Below are 24,078 nucleotides of genomic sequence, written 5' to 3'. Positions count from 1 at the left end.
AAATAGGAATGAAAGCTTTAGAGATAAATTTTTTGGTGTGTTTATTTCCTTGTATTGGCCATAGAAAGAAGGAGAAATCCTATGAGCACCTCTACTATGAGAAAGGCTAGGAAGTGCCCTCATATCTGATTAAATATAACAGGATCCACATGAGAGTGAGTCTTTATAAATATCCCAAAGGGGCAAACAACTTTCATCACATGTCATACCTTCATCCTCATGAAAACTGGCATTGCATAAGGCATGTCCTTCAGAAACCACAGGCGTTTCCTTGGTTTTGGTGCTTAGCAAGGGACTTTCCTGAAGGGGATTTTGTCTTGCTACACCGAGGCTAAAGTGTGGTTTAAATTCCTTCTAATGAAAGCTTGCTAGCAACCATAAACCCAACTTTATTTCTGATTCAGTCATTTCCTAAATCGCTTAGGTGAAGCCTTAAAGCCAGAAGTCATACAGACTTAAATAACTATCAGGAGTAAAATCAAAACTTTCTTGATTTCAGCACTGAAAAGTCTTTTTAGCATTTCATTAAAGACATGGTTCTTCATTAAATTAAAAGTGTAAACTGAAAGAGGAAAGGAAGTGAAATTGATGCACTTGGAGGAAAAAAGCAGCACCACTGAGTGTCCAACCATCCATCAAGCTCTTAATATTTGAGGTTTGCTGAAACTTTGATGCTCAGGCTGTGCTACAGGCACATCATCACTCACCACTTTTCATCTTAAACAGAATTTGTAAAGCTCTAAAAACTTTTCTGCCTTCTTACAGCTCCAAATAAATGCAAAGATAACTCTGCTGAGTCTTTCTGGGTAGTGAAGACTGAATCTGCATTTCCAAGAGGTGAGGAAGAAACACGAGAGAGAAAGCAAGCTGGTGGATGGTGGTATAGTCTTTTCATAACAGGAAAGTGAGCAGTTTTCTTGTACTATTTCTTCTTCTTGTGAGATTGTTGACTATGGGGGAGACCTGATGTGTGGGAAGGAAGGTTCAGGGGCAAAACAGCTCTGTGAACTTAGGTGAAACAAGACATGCAAAGGGAAAATCTTGTTGCCATCTTTCCCTGACTCCAGGTAATTTTTTCCCTTCCTTGAGTCAGCCTGGGCTCTCACAGGAACCCTCCAGGAGCTTCTTTAGCTCTCTGAAAGGGCAAAGAGGCTCAGCTGTCTATGGTGTTCCAGACTTAGGTGACAGAAACTATTTGCCATGATGTTATGCTGAGGAGTGATTACAAAATGATAAGGCTATAAGGACATAATCTATCACAAAGATTAGTAGTTTTCTACTAAATAAAAGGACTCCAGAACTTTCTAGCAAACGGAGAGTACAAAGGAAAGGGGCATAAGTGAAGTTCAGGCAGGATGAATGGGACTTTAGCATCTCTGTGTTGAATAGATGAAGAATAAATAAATATTTTCTAAGATGAATCTCAGCATTTCCTTCCTTATACCATCTCTTGGCAAACATCACCTACTCAAAGAAGTTACTTTTCCTCCTTGGGGTGGGGGTGGAGAGCAGGCACTCCAAAAGCATGGTACCATTTTTCATAATTTTATCCTTGAAGTACAAAATCACAGTACTTAGCACTTGCTACAGATTTTAGAGCTCTGCTATTAAAAGCTAGCCTTTTGCTTCTGAGAAAAGCCTGCCAACAGAGACCTCAAATGAACTAAAAAAGTGACAGTCCACCTGTGTGTGTAGATAGGCATAAAGATGCTCCAAAGGACACTAAGTTTCCTGGTAACTCCCAGCAAAATATTTGAAGAATACTCACATACATTTTTGTACAGCTGTTCTAAGTAAAATGCTTCTGATCATTACCTGCCAGATGATCTCTTCATGACACACACTCAGACTGTGAGAGACAGATGCTGAAATGCCAACTGACCCCTAAGCAATTACTCACCTTTTTTCTGTTTTTGTAATAAACAGACTTTCTAATGTGAAACTGTGCAATGGCTTCAAGATTAAAAATGTAAGGCCATCAAAAGACAGTAATTTAATTGACTACCAAATTAAATCTCAGAAATTACTCTATTGTTATGTCTGCTGTCATAATCACATTTAAATATGAAAAGCATCTATTCTGAATCTGTTTGAGCTCCTGCAAAATGTCTACTCTTCAAGTGTGTTTCTGAATAATTTTTGTAATAGTAATTTGCACGTGTAATGACAATGGCTGCTAGAAGATTGTAGGCCCCTATTTAAGCAGAATGTTTGAGTTCTGATAAATAAGTTTTCCACAGAAATGCAAAAGTACCACATAAAAAATGTTAGAATGTTTTAACATTTCAGTCATCGTGTATGTAAGGGTACTTTGAATGTAATCAGATTCACATCAGTTATAGAGTTACTTGTCACTGTGTGTCCAGGGGGAGGTCAAATAACTTCTAAAGAAAAAATACTTTTTTCTTGAGTTTTTGTTGGTTTATTGTTGTTTGTTTTTTTTTCACTAAAGAAACACCATGTACTTACAAAAATTCTCAAGTGAGCTCTTTTTAAGCTAGAGCTGCTGGTGTAAGTCAGATTGCAGCATCCCTTCCCCTCTCCATAGTTAATAGGAACCTGTGGTGCAACACTGAACACCCAGGTACCAACTCGGGGGGGATGCTGAGCACCCAGACTTGATCTCCTAATGCTCCAAATCTGATATCTGTGCAGTGTTGGCCATCTAAGTAGAGACATCAGATTAGACACTCAGCTATAACTAGCTGGTGAGAAAATTTTAATCTAAAACCCCATTTCTCTTCATAAATTAAATGCTTGAGTCAAGTCTATATAAAATGTTTCTTGGTCTGTTTTGAGTACATTTATAAGAGTGAGCTAACTGGTGTTGGGCTGGTGCACTGGTTCCAAGCCCAAGAGGTACACCGTGGCCACACACATGACCGTGTACCCTATTAGGCACCAAAGCAGGACACCATGCCCAAGCTGCTCAGGGGGAATAGACTCTGGCTCCTGCTGTCTTCCTGGGAGTTGTAAGGATGAGTGCTAGTCGATGCCAAAAGAACATCATAGCTGAAAATTTTACTCTTCTCAAGTACCTGGGACTGCTCTGACACAGTGTCACAGATAGCACAGAAGACCCCTGCAGACACCTGCCTGCTTCATGTGCAGGTTGGTACACTGCTCTTGGAGCTGTGAGAAAAGTACTAATTTCCATTTCTTGGGCAAATGCTTTACTTCTATGCTAATATACATTAGTGTTGTCAGGTAGTGGCCTTTGGTTCCCCAATTGACATTTACAGATTATGGTAATTTACCAGTATTTTAGCAGTGCATGAGTGTTAGGTGTGGTCTGAGCATGTCTGCTAGAGAAAGTGTCTTGGAGATAGAGCACAAATAATTTTAGTCTTAAGCTAGTCATCTCCACAAGCAGTGAACATTGCTTATCCAGACAGCATTAAAGGAGCAGAAGTGTAGGAAGTCACAAATAGGACAAATCACACCCATGCTTGGGCATGGAAGCTAAGCTAACTTTGGTGGGACAAATGACCTTCAGGAGATGCCATCTGTACTTCAGCTAGAGGGGAAGTTTGAATTATTAGCTTAGCTAAGATGCTTAACATTTAGACACATGAGGATAGGTGAACTGAATTCTACTCTCCCAGCCTTCAATCTATCTATGCATTTAAATTACATGATTAAAAAGTTAAAATGCCCCCAAAAGCCATAGGGCTGGCATTTAAGGTGTCAGTTACATAGGAATCTGACAGATATATATTTGAGGAACTCAGTGTAGGAAAGCAATTAAGGATGTGCCTAGATACATTTAAACCAAGCTTACACATGCTCTGCTAGATCATAGCCATAGTGGTACAAATATAATAATACATTTTGGTCTCTAGCTGTGGAAGTTTGCAGAAAGTAACCTAGTTAAGACTCTCCTGAGTTTGCTTCACAAACAGAAACTGATTGAAAGCAAGCTCCTGCGCATTCCCTCCATCTCCAATGCTTTTCATTGCTAACACAAAGAAGCTGATCACATTTATTGTATGCTTTTATAACATAAAATGCTTTTAATATACCGTTAGTCAACATTAATGCATGTGTTTTCTTACATTTTTTAAATGTTCCTGAAAACTTACCCATATAAGGTTTTGTGCCAGCCATAGAGGAAGCTTTTTCGGAGCCTTTCACTATGGTTGCTATGTTGAAGTCAGTGATATGAACATGTCCTGCAATTACACAAAGTCAAAATAGAGGTTAAAATAGCATATCATATAAATATTCCTTCCTTCATTTAACATTTAAGTGACAATGGAAATAAATTAATCTGGAAAGATTAATGACAATTCATGGAACTTACTATTAAATGTTACTCATAACTGGAAAAATCATATTAACAACCAAATGATGGAATACTTTTCCTGTATGGTTTTGTCTGCTATCTGCTCAAAGTGCTGAACCTTTTTTGCTGATCACCCTTCAACCTTCTGCCACGAATGTTACAGATAACAGCTGAATAGTGACTTAAGCAGCACTGAATTTTGTGAAGCTATGTGTGAAATCTAGCTCTCCTTATCTCCATCTAGAGCCATCCCTTGCACTCTCAGGTACTTGTGGCACCTGTCTGCTATCACATCCACTTCAAGTTACCACCAGCCTGGTTTTTTCTGAGTATCCTCAGGGCAAGAAGGGACCAATGGAGAAAAATGATATTTTTATCAGGCGATAACTATAAAATTAGATCAATGGTAGCAGAAGATTGTGTATGTAGCAGCAGCAGGTCCCAAATGATCATTCAACAGCAGGTTGCAAGATGAAAGTGACACAAGTCAGCCCACTAGCTTGCTGCCTGGCCAGCCAGGCAGCTGATTTAAACTGCACTAATCAGGCTGGATGGCCCCAACCTGCCATCCTCACTTTTTTCCCTGGGTGGTTTACTAGCAGAGGTTAAATTGCTTTCCCACAGGAAAGTAATAGTTGTAAATACTGGCTTGCTTTTGGCAGGTAAACTGAATGTAAATCCAGCCTGAAAATGTATCTGCAGACTTCTAATTTGGTGATTCTGCTGTTCAGTTCTGCATCTTCCACTCAAGCACTAGTTTTGTGCTGTGGAGCGGGGCAGATATAATGCTCTCTGTGATGGCATCTGGCAATGCCATTGAGGAGGACTGAGTGTAGGCAAAGGTACTCCCATCCCCAGCTCTGCCCTGCACTCAGATCAGGATTAATACATTGCGTGTTGAAATAGACTCTTGAATGACAGGTTCCTGTGATCTATTTTATTTTAATTATGATCTCAACCTCGTTCAGCCCACAGACTGAAGCAGGTTTTATGTAGTTATTAAGTGCTGGTGGTTGTTACCACGTTTGCTGGCAAAGATGAAACAAGTGTAACAAATGACTGATGTTAAATTTTACTGCAGTGTCTGATTGAGGAACAGCATTCTCAACAAAAGATTATGTTTCTCTGACAGTCTAACCTAGATCCTGCTCAAAGTCTGCAGGAAAGGTATCAGCCAACCTCTAAAATGTCTGCAGCCATGCATGTATGAGCTGAAATTCTCAGTCTCCTAATTTGGTCAGATCTGAGACGGTTTTGAAGGGAAAAAGGCCCATGCATCCCACTGCTAAAGATGTTTCTCCAAATAAGAGAGGCAGTAGAAGTATTCACTGAAACGTTTTGCATGTTTTCTGCACTTTTCTTAAAAACTGCTTACGTTTTATTGACACTTTCCTCCAAGACACCCAGCCTAGCAAGACATCTGCAAATACAGACAAAATCTGTGAGCAAGTGAAAGCAATCACTTTACAAGGGGCAGGACGTGTTAGGCTGTCATAACAAAAACTAGTGTTCGCAGTCCAGCCTACCATCAGATTTCAAGGTGGTCTTCCTCCTTCTTGGTGGCCAGAGCATAGCATATGTGCAGGCTATTTCTACAATAATAAAACACCATGGCAGAAGTTTCTTGAAAATTATAACTGAACCACATACACCCATGGCAGTAGTTTTAACCAATTCTATGTACACTATAGAATGAAAAGTTGCATGGATCTCAGCAGACTAACACTTTCTCTTTTTTTTGACAGATAAATATATAGTTCTGTCATTTAAATGACAGCATTTTAAGTGATGCTCCTTATTAGAGTGCCAGCATGATATCCTGTTGCAAAAAAACCTATTGCATAATATTCATTCAGACTGGTCCAAATAATTGATTTGCAATGAAAATTGCCTCTCCAGCAGTGCATTGTTTTCTCTCCCTTTTATTAGATTTCTTTTCATTTAACAAAACCAAAATAGCCCGTGTGAAAATTGTGTACACTGACTGATAGCTTTTGTTAAACAATGCCTTTCTGCAAAGTAAGGAATGGATTGGAACGATAAGTTTTGTATAGCTCCTCTGCATCCTGCTGCCAATACAGCAGCCCTGTGCAGCTCCTGAACATGTAGCAGGGCACAGCAGAGCCATGTCTGTACCACTGGAAAAACTCCACCTTTGCTCTTCCCCATCACAGGGCCACCCCATGGCCCATGGGCTGCCTACAGCCTTTGTTCACTGCTCAGAGGTCTGCTGATTGGCTATGGAGGGTCAGCAAGGTATTGTCAGTGGAGGAGGGCTTGGAAGGATGTGGAAGCAGAGCTCTGAGCTCTCAAGCACAAGATGTGATTCTTGGGGTGTCCTACACAGACAGGAGTGGGACTTGATGACCTTGATGGGTCCCTTCCAACTCAGAATATTCTATGATTCCATGATTCTCTGATTCTCTGCCTGCCTGGACATACCACTGAAACTTTCAACTCTTTTAAGCCTAGTCACTTGTTTTTCTTGTTTGTTTTTCTAAAAAAATTATTCTTTCCTGATGTGAGTATTCCAAGAGACAGTTAGACCCCGGTTCTTTATAAGAATCTCTCATATCAGCCTCTAAGACATATTTTTAAGGCGACTTTTCCATAAAGAGAAAAGAAAGATTGCTATTGCTGCAGTAAATATACTGGGTTGTTACTTCATACTGTTTCCAAAATCTCAATTCATGAGGACTTTTTCCCATCTCAGCTTCACACTTGGTACTTGTTCTCCCTTTCTGGATATTATTGTGAAAAACTAAATGTCAAAGTCAAGCCTATACCCTTGGTCCTTTCTCAGGTATCAGATACAATGTTGAACTAAGCAGTATGTCAATGCCACTTGGGTTTAGCTTTAAAGAGCTGTGAAGCAGAGCAGTGAACAACAGGTTCCGCAGTACCTAACTAACTCCAAGTATCACATGGAAAGAGCTCATTGCTTAATCCCCATGACTCCATATGATAATAAGATGGCTGTGGAGAGAATGCAATAAAAGACAAAAGACCATATTCCTCTGGATCTCTGTGGAGTGGCATTTTCAAATCATCCCAGACTGCACAGATTTCATGTATGCTAACACATACATTGCAAACAGAAAGTATCCCAGAGGAAATTGTTTCAAAAACTGTGTTTTTCCAGTCAGCTTCCAGTTAAGGTTTTAACCAGTAAAAATTTGTAAGTTAATACCTACAGCACAATGTATGACTTTGTGAAGCTTTATGCATGCAATTCAGAGGTGCTCTGTGGCTTTCATGACTTACTTTTCCACATGGTCTGAAAGCCTAGTGTCTGAGGTGAACAGCAAATGGTCTTTGTTTGGACTATTATTTAATTTTTAAACAAATAGAATGACAATTAAAGTAAGTAAAGAAAGGTGGCCGAGGCTAGTTGACTAACATTTCGCAGAGGAAAATGTACATGACTTCAGACCTCACTGAATTTGTCTCAGAGCCTGAAACCAAAGGGGTGAACATGAGGACAGAGAGAAGAGATACCAGACTGGAGTTAATGCCACCGACTCAGCATGCACCAGAGTTGATGGGAAACCTCAGCACAGTAACATTTTGGAGCAAAGTCACATCTGGTTTGCCCTCAGAAGGTCAAACCCTATAAACAATGTAATGTCTCTGGGCTTCTTTGTACTATGTGCAAGAATGTACGCTCATACCCAAGTGAACTTGGCATGACTTGGCAGTCTGCCACTTATCATCAGGGAGATTGTTAGAAACCTTATTGTACTGAGATAAATGGGTTCGGAGAGGCTGTGCATTACAAAAGGGTAGGCTCTTTAATGGCCATGTGGACATGTAAAAGTTTCAGACATATTTGGAAGGTGTAAAGGGCTTCAGGTGGATGAATTACACTGAGAACATTCATCTTGTTAATCAATGTTGGAGGGTTAAATGAGATACAGTCACTGAAAATTGTCTGTGGGTATGACAGGGACCAGCCCTAGTGCAGAGACACCAGGTACATCTTTGGTGGAGACTTTGTGTAGCCCAGGCATCACTATACAGTAAAAAGATTGCCAGTTCTGTTGTTCAGAAAATTAATACTGGGGTTCAAAACATTATAGGTCAGTTTTTTCATCCTGTTTTTGATTTTAAGACCAAGATTGCTCATTGGCTGCATCTTTCAATCTTGCTGTTAATTTTCATATGAGAGCTGAGGTTCTCATGTAATCAAGGAAGCAGAGTTTTAAGGAAGACTTTGATTATCATAAAATAATATAATCATATAACAAGGCACATGTGAATGTCAGCTTAAATGTGCCTTGCTCTGTCATAAGATAAATTATTACTCAAATTATTGTCACTTACAAATATAAAAATCCAGTGTAAAGAAACCCTCAGAACCTAATAAAATATAATTAGCCCTGTTAGGTCTGAGAGTGAACTATTAGGTCTTTGATTTCAATATGGATAACCACCAGGAAACAGTTTCAAGACTAGAAGCAGGAGGCAATCAGTGCGATTAGAAGGTAGCACCTTCAAAAGAAACAAACAGGTAGTGAGTCTTCACATAATCTGTGTTTAAGCTAAGGGATCTTTTTGTACAAGATCTTAAGGATGATAAAAGTTCTTCCACTCAAGGAAGCACCAGAAAATACCATGGAAAAGATCACTGAAAGTTATTAAATGTGTGGAAACCATATCAAGCTCAGGGAAAGTCTTGGTCACAAAAGGCTGGAAGTGGGTAAGTACCATAAAAAACTTGTCTAGTTTTATATCCTGCTCTGTCATCCACTTTCTGAAGACTCAATTAGACGGAATTTTGATCAGTTATGGCTGGTCTTTGTCTCTGAAACTGAAAGTCAGTGTGTCTCTAACACTGAGTCTCTTCAGCTGACAGGAGAATGCTAAAGGAGTTTTGGAATATAATGAAGATTGTGACTGTAAGCTATAATTCACTAAATCCTGCAATTCTAGAAGCAGAAGAGTTTTTTGAAAGAAGAATGTTTCAAAACACATAAAAGAGAACACTTTTCTTTCATGAAGGACAGTGAACTTCTACAGCTTGTTGCTCCAGCAGGTGCCGATATCAGCAGCAGATTCAAAGAGAGGGTAGACAAACTCATTAACAAACATTCATCTATATTCTAAAGGGAATATACAGAGACACTAATAACCTAATATAGAAATTGTGGGAGATAGGAAGTACTGAAGCATTCATGACCAAGTGGAAAAAGGCATGGTCCATGAATAGGATCTCCTCTTGCCACTGGATATGATAAAATACTGGCCAAGCTTTTGGGTCTGATCCAGCAGGGCTTTCTTCCTTAGTAAACCAGGCAGGGACCTGGCTGGGTCTTACGAAACTACCTTCTGAAAAACTTGCCTGAAAGGAAACCAAGCCCTTGCAAATTTCCTGTAAACAGAGAGGGATAACGATTTGGTCACTCTGCACAATGCAAAACCTGAATGCCAAAGTAGAGCCTCATAATGTCTGTAAAATGACCAGAAATGTTAGTATCAATGGTGTTACCAAATAGCTATAGGAGTAATGTTAACATCGCTGAAAAAGGAGTTTACCACTCCTTGTTTTTCTGCATTTTAGGCATTCCCCATCCCTTTAGACATCCTAGCTAATAGACCATGGAAAGATTTAAAGACGTCTTTAATTTCTCTGATGTTTTAGAAAAAGATTCAACACGGACCAGAGTTTCCAGCCTGCAGTTCTAAATGTTGTAATTGCAGTTATATTGTTCTAAACCATTCAAATAAAAGTAATAGTAGAGGAAGCAGAATACTGTTATTAACTGAATTCTATAATGCTTTTCTCTGTACAATAAAATAATACCTCTCCTGAACCATCAGGCAATCCCTTCAGCTATCACTAGAATAATTCTGTTTCAGATGCATGTTAGCAGAACAGAACGCTACTACTAAATTTAGAGATTATTGTTAGTCTAAGAGAAGGGAAGAGCTTTCTGTGAAGCTGAGAGGGAAATCTAACAAAAAAGCTTTAATGGACAGCATTCATTTTGTTAGAGAGATCTGATTCTGGTTCAGAGAATGAACCCTGAAACCATCCCTACTTTCTTTCTTCAGAATAGACTCCTCTATGAGATGGAGAAACTCTCCAGAAGACCAGACAAACATTCTGCTAGGGGTTGAACACTATTTCAAGCATCAGGTTACTCCATTCTCATGTAGCATTACATTTCTTGTGATCATCAAACATTTCTTTCCACTGATGCATCTGAACCTGCACTCAGCAATGTTGAGATGTGGTTTTGCTGAGATGTACATGGGAAAATTCAGACTTCCTCTGCCAAAATTATTTTTAATATGTTGGATACGTTTTTGTGGCTTTTTTCTTTGTAAATTAGATTGATAATTTTTATGGGTTAAGAAAAATCTCTTGTCTTCACTACTTCTGTATTCCTGAGTTATGCTCCCTAAGCCATCCAGACAAATTGCAGTGAAACTAGTTTTAATGAGCAGAAATATCTATATTCTATAATCCTGGTAAATGTTATAAAGGTCAGTCAACTTAACTGCTTGAAGATGTGAGGCAACGTGAATGCCATAGCACTACACTTTTACTTCAGCCAAAACAGGTTTCTTCAGTGAGGTCAAAGAAATCTAGCTCACTGAGACAAACTCTCAGTGCTAGCTGTTGTGCATATCCAATTACATAATACTTTGTGTAAGCACAGTTTGTTTAATGAACTGTAAGAAAGACCTAGAGATAAAGTCAAGTGTATAGGAAACTGTTGTGTCATCTTAGAGGCCACAGACTAAAGTAAAGTTCCTTCCTGTGCACCTGGTTAGACTCAGGTGAATTTGTCATGCTTCTTTTACAGCTTAGCATATTTATGGTGCATATATTCAGCACATTTTTCCATTAAGTGAAATCTGATGATTCTGTAAAAATGATATTACTCTGTTACAGCTTAATCCAAGCTTTTATAGACTTCATGGCTAGCATTCATTCTGCAAAATGTACACCTGTATTTTTACTCAAAACTTCTAGGTATTACTTACCAAAGAGAAATAGATACTGGTGTATAACGCAGACATCCAGAACAGATCAGATGATCTAAAACATGCCTACATCTTTCAGTTACCTGTAAGGGAAGCCTGTGGTGGCAAGCATGGTACAGACACCTGTCCTACTGATTGTCACCTCATTTAGTGAGTTGAAGTGTGCAGACCCTTATCCAGGTTGAGAGAATTAGATCTTCCGGTCACATAACAGGTCTGTGAACCAAAGATCCATGAGCTAATTGATTCTGCTGACTGGTCTGCAAGGTCTGTCTGCAAGTCTTGAGAAGCATGGTTGGTTGACCACTGTCTGCAGGTGTGTTATGAGGGAGCAGTATTCTGCTGCTTTGCAGAAAAGGGGCTGTTTGTCCCAAAATTTCCAAGCTGGCTACAGATAATTTAGTTGCTAGATTTCTTATAATCACTAGAAAACCTTTATTGTGCAGCATGTCTTGTTTTGGTGTCACTTTTTCTCTCCAATACTTAAGTCCCCATAGGAAAACTCTTGCAAGAGGCTGATTTTGTGCAGTAACTGACCTTGACGAAGGGCAAGGAGAGATAACAGCAACTGTACTTCAAGGGCTGTCAATCAGAGATTTAACACACAGTCATTTCATATTGCCTTTGGCATCTTTAATTCATGCAGGACTTAAGGACATGAGATTTCTATTTCATGTTTATTTGACTCTATTATTTTATAGGGAACATTAATACTTATGGGTCTGGAACATTAAATTCCTGACATTCTAGATGGTTTAAAACTCCAACATTATTTTCTTCTGTTGGCTTCCATATTCCCAGGGACAAACTCCAGCTGTTTGCAACGTTAGCTCTTTAATAAACTTTAACTTATACACCCAGCAGCTCTGCAATGGATTTTGAAAGCTAATGGTAATGTTGGCATCATTTGAAATGTGTATTTTCTCAAATATTAACTGCTTTTAATCAATTTCTGAGATAAATAAAGCACAGAAACTTTTTTACAGTAGCCAACACACATCTCATTTTTCCAATTAGTCGTCCTTTTGTATGTATTTCTGTTCTAGCTGACACAAGTTTAATACTTCTTTTACCTGTATTTTATTGTGTTCTTCCCATGAATAGCATGCATAAAGATGCCTGACATCTTAGCACTATAGTTCATAGTGTATATGTGTAAAATTTAGGTTTAAGGAAATAACCTGCTTTTTTTTTTCATACTATGCCTTTTTTTGTTTGTGATAATGGAATTAGTACTGATAGTTCACAGCTGATTATGCACCTAGTCATTTTTATATCATTTAAACTAGAACTACATGTAGAGCCATAAAAAATTTACAGACTTGGAGGCAAATTACCAAATTGTGTTTCTAAATTTAGGAAAATAATTTCAGATACCTACATGAGAAATTGTTTGTTATATGAAATTTCTTAACCTTTCAGAAGTTCTAGAAGTGACAAAATGCAAATTTAAAAATCCACAATATGGTCAGAGGAACTTTTCAAAGAAGGTCCAGATTTAGGCAGCCTTGAGAGGAGAAGGCTCTGGGGGAGCAGATAGCAGCCTTCCAGTGCCTGAAGAGAGCTTACAGGAAAGTTGCAGTGGGATGTTTTTACAAGGGCTTGTAGGGAGAGGACAAGGTGTAATGGTTCAAAAATTGAAGAGATTTAGGTTAGACATTAGGAGGAAATTCTTTAGTGTGAGGGTGGTAAGGCACTGGAACAGGTTGCCCAGGGAAGCTGCAGAAGCCCCATCCCTGGAAGTGTTCAAGGCCAGGTTGGATGGGGCCCTAAGCAACCTGATCTAGTGGGAGATCATGCAGGAAGTTTAAAGACTCCTTCAACTCAAACCACTCTGTGATTCCGTGATTCTATGATTCTGAGGCTGATTTACAAAGCATGCCATGAGGATGTCACTGCGACCTCAAAAAACAGAGATCTCTGAAAGAAAGCATTCAATATTCACTTACCGTGCTCATCCAGTAGTATGTTGTCAGGTTTGATGTCTCTGTAAAACAAGTAAAGGAATGCATTACATTTCCTACCCAGAGAAAAACTGGAATTTTAAAGTTTTCCTATCTGGGTTTGAGGACCAAGTGATTTTAACCATTACAAAAAGAATGAAAACCATATTGTACATAAAGGCAAATTATTTTTATCTACATCTTTTTACTGCTCTGAGAAAACAAGCACACTAAAGAGGCTCTCTAGGTTTCAGTTTCATGTGGTTTTGTATTCATATGGTTAGCATTGACACGGATTTGGTTTTCAGGATTATGTACTTTATTCTTTCTAGCAGTGGGAATGAGATGGAAGATTTGCATCTAGGAGGTGCCTCATTGCCTCAGGGACTCCATATTTGACTGACGCAAGATATGATTTAATGGGAAACATCGGTGATCTACCCTTTCTGCCAGACCCTGCTGGTCTGTCATGCTCACATGCACAGTCACTCACATAAGGAAGGGTCCTGCTAGCTATTTTACGGTAACTGGGCAAGTCTAGCAGCTGTCTTTTTAGCCCCTGGAGCCCCAGCCTGCTATCTGCAATGAGAGGTGCTATGCTGGGGGAAGGAGCAGGGTTAGGGAGGATGGAGATTATGGTGCACTGAAGCATCAGCTCAACCCTGCTGTTCCTGGCACAGGGAAACAACAATGCTCTAGAGAGCTGTGCTTTCAGGCTCATTTTCTGTTGACCTGAGCTCATACTGGTGTGTAGGCAGTTTTCCCCACCGCTGCTGGGCATTCCCACCTTCTTTGTGGTCCAGGGTCATTGCTCAAGGTGCAGATCTGTTCTATGGGAAACTTGTCTCTTCCCTTTGTCTGCCTGGATCTGTCCCTGGTTTGGCTCACTTTGGGGCTTGGTGAGTGTGAGGCAGTGCTGCTTGGCCTTTCCACTTCATGAAATTTTGATTCTTGGTGTGGTATCACCAGAGTGGAAGACACGTCACTCCACCTTGAGCAAAGCATTTGTGCCTTGGCCTTAGTTTTCCACTTATCTCAAAAGACAAGGCACTGCAAATAAGCTGTTAAATAAGCTTGCCAATGAACTCCAAACACTGTCACCAAGCCTAGGAGTGGCTTGATTAATCCAATTTAAACATTTCATAGGAAATCCTATCCTGACTGAAATGCATACTAATGCATACTTAGATTTCACTAACAAGCTTTTTCCAGTGTGCCCATAAATGGAATAAAAAGTGAAATGTTGCAAAAGAAAAATGTGTTACACCAGAACACTTAAAAAAACCCCACACCTAAAAAACTCAGAAAATTATTTCTACAGTAAACTTCATAAATTAATAAGAAAGCAATAGCAATTATGGTATGTATATTTTTTTGCATTCTATGATCTCAGTGATCACCCAAACTCCACATTTTTATTGACAAAAGAAGGAAGATTACAGGGTTTAGTATTTTGAATTCCACTTTTTCTAGGCCTTCCTGAAAATTTCTTGAAATTGAGAAATACACTAAGATTATGATCACAATTTCTGTGATCTATGCACAGAAGCGAAATGTAGCACATCACCTGGCGAAATGTAGGATAAATAAGAAATTACTTGGAATCGTTCCATGAACATTTGCAAATAATGTAGCATGTGTGTCTGTGTAAGGAAAAGGATCTCACTATGAGTTACCATCTAGAATGGAAATTTAAAATTCCACTAGTATTTCCATGCAAAAAACTGTAACAGCAGTTCTAGTTATATGTGTAATATAAGGGGAAGTAACTCCTAGAGCCCTTGTTACATACAGACCTCCAAACTCTGTCTTGTCTCTTTCCTCTCCCCTGTAGTCATTTGTCATATTGTTTACCATAGCAACCCCTCTCCTTCCCCTAATTTTATGTGTGAAGTTGTGAGTTACAGGCAAACTGTAGGATTCAATACATGTGCTTATATTATAAAACTTCTCTTTTGTTGAATTATTGTAGGAATTCTCTACATTTTTATAGTAACTATTATACTATTATATATAACTATTATATGTGTGAGTCTCACCATTGATGACACCATTTTTGGAAGAGCTCTTCAGCTGGTATCAAATATATTTACTAGTAACAAAACAATCTCCGTATTTTGATTACTGCTTTCTGATAAGAGCTGGAATTGTGACTTCATGTTGAACAGTCTGTGGTGGATCCATGACTTGGAAGTACAGCAATGACTTTCAATAGAAAGAAGCACATCATAGTTTTGATATTTTAAACTTTGTCCTCAAAATGTTCAACAAGCACAATCTGACTTTGTATTTCTCACTGGGGTGAAAAAGTTTGGGGATTCCAAGCACGCACATTACACCCTTTTTGTGGCTTCCTAAAAGCAATGATAGATTCAACATCTCTCCAAACTGGACTAATTAAGCCAGAAGGTGAAAATGTTTCTTAATAAGATGCTGCTGTTTTGGGCTCACATGCCTGGAGACATGTGTGATTTATAGATTCACCTGGAAGGTGAAAAAGCAAAGGGCAGGGTCACCATGAAGAACTGCTTTGCAGCAGGACTTTGCCATGTGGTTGTTCCAATTTTAGAGCTTTTCTTTCCAGAGGCAGCTTCTTGAAAGTTCCAAAGACTGCAGAGGAGCAAGGCCACTGCGCTGCCCTTATACTGACTGCTGCCACCTGGGTAAAGGGCATGGAGGGTTCAACATGGTCAGTGGGAAGACATGGCAGGTCTAGGAGCACTACAAATAAAGTTACTGGGTATAGTCAGATATATTCCAGTATCTGTTATACAAAAGACAGCTAGTTCCTTTAAATACATACTCTAGTTAAATTATTTTTAATAGTCAAAACAATATTCATGTAGGAAGGTGAATTTAAAAGATAAAAACTCTTTAGCTAAGCAGTTTAAATTCAAACACATTAAGTAAGTGAAATTCTGTTCTGACTACGCATCAATTTTTCAGAAAGTATTTTTCCCCTTAGTAAGCATGTTCAAACAACAGAGTGTGAAATTCAGTGCCTTAACTTCAGGGGTTTCCTGTTATGCATATACATAGCTGAGAGAATTAATTGAAACACTCATTTCATAATCCAAGCATTCTGAACCAAATCATAAGATAAACTGAAGGAGGAGCAAACTCACTCACAGGTTGGATTCAGAAGAATCCTGGGATGCCCTCTTACCACTCACCAAGCAATGACCAGCAGACCTGTGGCAGTGTCCTGGACACTGATTTCACAAACACAACTTTCTCAGTCAGTAGCAGTGCTGCTCCACGTCTTGTTAAACAGAAAAATGAGTAACATAGAGATGGGACTACAGAAACCTTTAAAGTCTTTTCTCAGTGACATGACCAGGCATAACTAATATAAGAACTGACCAAAGAAACTCAGAGATGTAAACAAATTAAAAAAAAATTGAAAAATCACAGTTTAATTGCCACTTGTTTATACTGCCTGTGAATCCATTTCTATCTTTCTTCAATTGCCTTAGCTACAAATGGCAAACTAAAGCTGCCTGAGGAATGAAGCTGATGGAACAGATCATCCTGAGTACCAATATCTGCTACATTCAGGACAACCTGGTGATCAGGCCCAGTCAGCATGGGTTTGTGAAGGACAGGGCCTGTTTGACTAACCACAGGCTGCCCAGAGAGGTTGTGGAGTCTCTTTCTCTGGAGACATTCAAAACCCGCCTGGACACGTTCCTGTGTGATGTGCTCTGGGTGATCCTGCCTGGCAGGAGGGTTAGACTAGATGATCTTTCGAGGTCCCTTCCAACCCCTAGGATTCTGTGATTCTGTGTAACCTGATCTCCTTCTATGACAGGGTGACCCACCTATTGGATGAGGGAAGAGCTGTGGATATTGTCTACCTTGACTTTAACAAGGCCTTTGACACTGTCTCCCACATTCTCCTAGAGAAGCTAGCTACTCATGGCTTGGATGAATATATGCTTTGCTGGTTTAAAAAACTGGTTGGATGGCCAGGTCCAAAGAGTTGTGTTCAACAGAGTTAAATCCAGTTGGTGGCCAGTCATGAGTGGTGCTCCACAGGGCTCAGTGCTGGGGCTTTCCTGTTGAGCCCAGGGAGGTGGTGGAGTCCCTAGAGGTGTCAAAAAATGCAGCAGATGTGGTGTTTCGGGAGGTGGTTTAGTGGTCATGGGGATGTAGGGCCGACAGTTGGACTTCATGATTTTGAAGGTCTTTTCCAACTTTAATGATTCTATGATTCTATGGAAGTTCAGTAGGAGCTGCATATAATTTCCAAATAGGAAAGAGTTATTAATAATCTGTTTGTATCTTCCTCATATCTAGGCTGAGTGGGCATCCAATGCTTGAAGATATTCCCTTTGGATGGAGGAAAATAACAGAATCATCGGATGATTTGGGTTGGAAGGAATCTTAAAGATCATCTAGTTCCAATTCCCCTGCCATGGTCAGCAATGTCTTCCACTAGACCTGGTTCCTCAAAGCCAGAGTCCCCTGAACTCACTGGAAAGGTTCATCATATAAAGCACTATAAAGGACTCAGGTTCAATTGTCTGCAAATTTAATTACTGCTTCCATCAATGGTTCTTTCTGATGTTATTAAGTGGGTTAGAAGCAGGTTTCTAAATTAAGAAGCAGCAAGATCATTCAGTCTTCATCCCTGGAGGTTTTCAAGACCTGAGTAGATAAACCTCAAGCAACCTGGTCTGATCCTCAGGCTCAGCCTGTTTTGGGTAGAACATTAGACTAGAGGCCTCTGGAGGTCCCTCCCAGCCTGCATTAGCCTGTGAGTCTATGAAAAACAGTGTATCCAAGTTCAAAGTCCATTGTTCTTATTCCCCCTCCTACAACAAAGTTCATGAAAGATTAAAGAGACCTGGGAGAGACCTGTATAAGTGGAATTTAGTGAGTATTTGGTGTAGGCCATTGGAGTAGGAGGCTAATCAGAGTGTTAAATTCTGTCATAGGGCTTGAATGCTTGTGAAGAAAATAGTAGGAATAAATAGACTTCAGCATGAATGGAGGTTAAAATTGAAATGCTCTACAGTTCAGCACTGGGGTGGTGTCCACCATATTTATTAGCTATGTGAAGTGGTAGAAGGAAAATTATTTCACATAAAGAGGACTCTGAGAAATCTCAGTAAGAGTGAGCAAAACTAGGTGATTATATTGCCAGTGCCAGGTAAAATGAAGAATAGACACCAAATATGTATATACATTAGAAGGGGAGAACCTGAATTACCCAGAGGGGTTAATAACCATAAATAGTCACACTTTTGTGTCCCTTAGGTTGAAGAGTCATAGAAAAGAAGACTGAAAAACATGTGACTACTATTTGTTTTAAAGCTTGAAATCCAGAACAATTTAAAAAAAAAATCACACATACTGCTATGAATCAGGAAGCAGGACACTATGACTTCCATCTGTATTTCTGTTGATATGGACTGGACTTGAAACAATAATATAGAAAGAAAAGAAAAGATGTGTGGTTGGTCAAGTCAACCATCCATTGCCCATTTTTCTCAAGGAAAAAAGTAGTGGCTGATTCATTGACTACCACTTCACATTGGTAATGACTAATTCTAAGTAGGTTACAGAAAAATATATTTAAAAAAAGGTGTTATGCTGTAGTTTACAACAAAGGTAGGTCCCTCAGGTTACCTGATTTCGTAGCAACAGAAAAAAACAGACAAAATGGAAAAGATCTGTGGAAGGCTGAACAACATTTTTCCTGAGAGTAAAGAAAAAATAGATTACAGTTGTTTAGTTAATAGAAGAGAACTGTAAGATGTGTTGTGACAGGAATATAAAATAATAAGTGGTATCTAGATGGTCAACAGAACTTTTCTGTTTGTTTTTGTAACACGAAACCAAGGTTCATATTTCATAAAACTGAAGTGAACGACACAAACAAGGTTCTATTTATACCACTGAGAATTCAACTCAAGCTAATTGCCACAAAACATAAGTGCTTCAATAAAGAATTAGCCATTGATGAGAATAACTGAACTTCCAGCTAAGATGAATCTAATGGATTTTAGGAAAGCACTTCTACAGCAAGTGAAGATGCTGTGTTTCCTTCACCTGTTTGAAACATATCAATAATAATGCCAAACACAAGACTTATGCTTTTTCTTAAACCTGTGAGGGTTGAAAAACTAACACCATCCATTTGTTTTATTCTGCTGTCATCTTTTGCAGCAAACATCTAAACACCACAGGCTTGGATTCTGTTATGTTTAAGTTGTGATTTTTTTTGCTTTTGCCTGTATTTTCTCCTTAATTCACCAAAAGATTTCATGTGTTTCCAACACACAGACAGCTGTTCTTTCCCAGTCCAAGTAGATTTTTAATATTATTAGAGGAAATATTTCAGTTATAACAGCTCTGGATGGGTCTGAACTCACGTGTATAATAACCTCCTAACCCTTCATTTGGTATCAGCAAAAATCCAAAGTAAATTCTTGCAACTTTATGTCTCACATATTTCACTCTTTGCCTTGCTGGCTTTAATGTATTATCTAATGTATTATCACATTTCCATTTTCTTGGCCTTCTAAAATCCCACATTAATATCTATGAGCATTTCAGTTTATAGTCATATTAGCAGCATGACTTATTAGGACTATTTCCTCTTTTTTGTGATTATTTGTTTTCTCTGAACAAGAGCTTTTGAGGTTTCAAGTCTTCATTAACAGAAGGCAGTTTACAGGGAAACCACAGTTGTGTACAAAGTCATTAAATGAAGTCTTACATTTTTCAAAGCAGCTCCCAACTGCTTTTATTTGAATAGACAGAAGACACGTACTTTCATTCAAAAGACAGAACCTAGCATACTAATAACAGGTATAAGCTGAAATGAGAGGGGTTCATGCAGGACATAAAGGAAAACCTTCACTGTGGGGACAGACAAGCAATGGAACAGGCTGCCCAGAGAGGTTGTGCGGTGACCACCCCAGGAGTTTTTCAAGATGTGGTTACATGAATCCATGGGAAGCCTGGTCTGATGTTATGTCTGATCATGCTTGAAGCAGAAGGTTGGACTAGAGACCTGCTGACTTCCCTTCCAACCTGATTTATCCTTTGATCTTTATGTATAAGCAAGGAGCAAAAGCTTTCTCCATCTTGCAGATCATGAGCAGCAACTGAGTAGCTTTCTACAAACCATGACTAGCACCACAGTCCATAAAAACCTCCTTCAGGGGCAGTGGTAATGCCTATTGACAATAAAAGTCCATGAGTCACCAGATATGCTTGTCTCAGTCAGGGTGTGGTGGGCCCATATTTACATGTGTATCACTAAAATTCACTGGTTTACACTTAAGGCAGCCATTGCCCTTGCAGAATGCTAAGGGTTGTTGATGTTGTATTTTTTCTCTCAGAGTTTCAAAATATCCAACAGAGAAATTAAATTAGATTGATTTTGCTCAGAAGGAAGCAAAAGAAGCAAGATCCAGACAAAGGACCTTGAAATCAATTGAAGGATTAAGTTGGCTTCAGTAGAAGTTGTTACAACCCTAATAGTTTTTCTCATGCTCTTTTCTCTTTAGTGCTGATAATATGACTCTATGTTGTGTAACATAAAGCTTTAAATTCTAAGATTAAAGGCTTTTTTCTTAATTATGCAGCTAATTTCTTTTATTAATACTCTTTCCTTATGCAGAAATAAGCATTTGAAGTTAGCGTTTTCACTGGGGAAAAAAAAAAATTGTACTAAGAGCACAGAAAGTCACATTAACTGTTTTTTAACCTACAATGACCTCCACATCCCTGTTTGCCTTCTCTTTGTCAAAAGAGTCCCAAAAGTCATGACTGAAAATGGGCACTGGTTGCACTCTTGGATATAGGGAATGCTATAAGAAGGCTAGGAGTCTGTTTAACTGCATAGGTGCAAGTGCTAAATCCTAGAAGACAGCTGTTACCATTAAAAAAAAAAGTACAGTAAAAAGCAACAGCGTCTGGATAACTACCTGAATTCATGCAGGGATAAATCTAATAACCTCAGTTTACTGAGTAGCTGATTCTCTCAAATATTAATCTAATTTGCTCATAACCCCTCTAATATACTGCACAATATACCTGACCAGAGCCTTTTTTATTAGGGTTTTTTTAGGTTTAGTCACACCAATTTTTCACATTAAATCACACACACATACCTGGCACATAGCTATAAACAAATGTGACATGAGTAGTTCTGGAGAATTTTCATTTATATTAGCTGTGTAACAGTTCTTAACAGCCATAAAAATGGCAATGAGTTGGGAAATATGTTTCAGCTATGGATTATTCAAGTTCCCATGAGACATCTCTATGTCAGAGCACTGAAGTGAACCATATCATACATTATACAGCGATTTCTTCCCATTGTGGAAATAAATGTGAACAAGTTCTGATTTTCACATATAGGAACCTTACTTTCATTTCATTTGATATTTTGATATTTATTTGATATTTATTTGATATTTGGTATCATACACATCCAAGCTGTGCAGTTCATAAAGAAAGTAAGTGGATATATAGTGAGGTTTTCTTATGACAAATTTTTGTAAGCTTTGGATGAAGGTAAAGTCAATATATACTTACCACTGTACAGCCAAGAGATTGATTTGGTCACAGGTGTTTTGCTTCTATAAGGGCAGCACAGAAGTGATGTATACTCCAGAGCTCAACTGTGCAGTGTACGTAACAAGAATGCTTCCTCAAGAGTCAAACTGAAAGAAATCTCATGCATCTTCTGTTCCTTTCATCAACACCTCATCACACTTTAATTTTTTATGGTTTTGTTCCTGACTAATTTCCTTCCTAGTTTCAAAAAACGTCCAAGAAATGTTCAATGGTATTAAAATAAAATCATAGCAAGAATCTCAGAGTTTTTTACTGTTGTTTCTTGTCAGACAGATGGAAATGAAAGACTTTTGACTGCTCCAAACCTCTGATTACCAGCTCACATACCCCTCACTTAGATCTCACCAGTAATTGCCACCACTTACTGTCCTTTCAAAAAGACCTTCAGAGACTTCTGTTACTACTCTAACAAATGCCCTGACATGACAAGACGCTGTGAATCACTGTAATTTTGAAATTTAAAGACTTCAGTAACATTGGAAATTAGCTGAGAAGATGTAGTATTAGATTATGAGAGAACTGTAAAGAAAAAAGACATCTGTGGATGTTTGTTTGTATGAATCTGGATGTATTTCCACAAGGCACCACATTTGACACACAAGCGACCAGAATAATTAAGTCAGAAATAGACTTTCACAGTTCATAGTGTCTGACTGAAACAGGAATGAGGAAACAAAATCTGTTAATAAAAGCCACTAGTCATACATGTGGACAACAAATGCAGAAACAAGTGATTGGGATGAAAAAAAATTAAAGCACTGGTCCTAATCTTTACATATTTAAACCTGGGCTAACTCACTGACAACCAGAGACAAGTTACAAAGGTAATTTATTGCTGCATGGTTTTGCTGAGCTGAGCTATTTATAGCACAAATTAAAAGGGATGCACCATTTAAATATTTCTTTCTTGAGTAAGGATAAAATTTGACACAGCTGAGGTCCACTAATTCTGCTTGCAAGCAAATAAACTGCTATTTTTCACCAGGATGTCCATGCATAGATTTATCTTCTGAGAAGCAAAGGGTACAGTAATTCATTCCATCAACTCAGCCATTTCCATTTGCATTTTCTGGAGCCTGTTATACACAGGGGACTGGCAATGTCAAAGGACACTACCTCCAGTGACCTGTTCTAGTCTGAAATGACAAAAAGCCTAAGATATTGCCTAAGATCAATCCAGTGGAACTTGGTCAGTCCCAACTAGATCCAGAAAAAAAAAAAAAAAAACACCACCTAAAACCCAAAATCTGCACTACAGACTCCAAATAAGGCATGGAGCCAAATTTGTAGTTTTGCAGAGCTTTACCAGATACAGTTTCAGAATCATCAGCTTAAAAGAGAATATTGTTTTTTTCAAGTAAGTATACATATGTGGATATCCAGATATCAGATGTCTTAGAAAAATTAACTTTTTCTTTCAAGAAAGGCTCAGACTAACTTTACAGCTTGAATGGTAATCTGGTTTTATCACTGTGTTTTAATAGTTTTGTGATATTTTAATTATATGTTCAAATCTCACAGTGCTCATAAGGGCAACTTCTGAACCTAGAAATTAATGGAATTCCACAGAATTCTGAGTGAAAGGAATTAATAAAGGCTTCAGGATATGAAAATCAGTCCATAAAACTGTGATACCTTCAATGACACTCTATACATGCAATCAGAAATAATTTATTTATAAGTAACAAGAAATATAAGAATTATACAACCTTTGATCTATTATTCATGAACCTGAAGTACTTACAAGTTAGTAGGCCTTGTAAAAAAAACATCTTTTTATTTGGTCTACCTATTTAAAATCTCCTATTTTATTTGAAATAAAAATTTTGTTTTCTCTCCAATTCCAAATCCTGGGGCTTTAACGTAGAAACAAAAAATCTGTAACCACTTCCAACTAATCATCTAGTAGCATACATTCATATGAGCATAATCAGAATCTTATCAGCTAGCCAGTTATCACACTTTGGAAACTTTTCCTTCTGTGTGGCAACAAGATCATTTTCTAGCCCAGCAAGATACAACTGCTGTAATAAGGATGACAAGTGGAAAAGCTCTCACTAATGAGGGCCTCTGAAGACCCTACATCTTCCTATGTACCTCTAAAGAGTGTTTGGACACCTGGCTCAAGGCTTGGGATTGTACCACCCAGATATATAGAACTAAGTTACTGTGATGCTGAACATTGTTGTGCTTGTGGTTCCTTCTCAGTTTAGCACTATTTTTTACCAGGTGTCCATGAATATACAGCTAATGAAGATC

At 38.5% G+C, this 24,078-nt stretch overlaps 1 protein-coding gene across 3 annotated transcripts in view; it reads right to left on the bottom strand.

The window, feature by feature from the left end:
• The window catches only part of STK32B (serine/threonine kinase 32B), a 162,427-nt gene that overhangs the window by 37,524 nt on the left and 100,825 nt on the right, over positions 1–24,078 (bottom strand). For all 3 annotated transcript variants that reach the window (XM_051616551.1, XM_051616549.1, XM_051616550.1), the window contains exons 5-6: positions 13,228–13,265; positions 4,083–4,172 (exon numbers count right to left, since the gene is read on the bottom strand). In XM_051616551.1, coding sequence (XP_051472511.1) covers positions 4,083–4,172; positions 13,228–13,265 — 128 coding nt within the window. The remainder of the gene's footprint in view (positions 1–4,082; positions 4,173–13,227; positions 13,266–24,078) is intronic.

Source organism: Apus apus, chromosome 4 (assembly GCF_020740795.1).
Source record: "Apus apus isolate bApuApu2 chromosome 4, bApuApu2.pri.cur, whole genome shotgun sequence".
NCBI classification, from domain to species: domain Eukaryota; kingdom Metazoa; phylum Chordata; class Aves; order Apodiformes; family Apodidae; genus Apus; species Apus apus.
The sequence above is the reverse complement of the archived record's forward strand: the minus strand, read 5'-3'. Positions and strand labels throughout refer to the sequence as shown.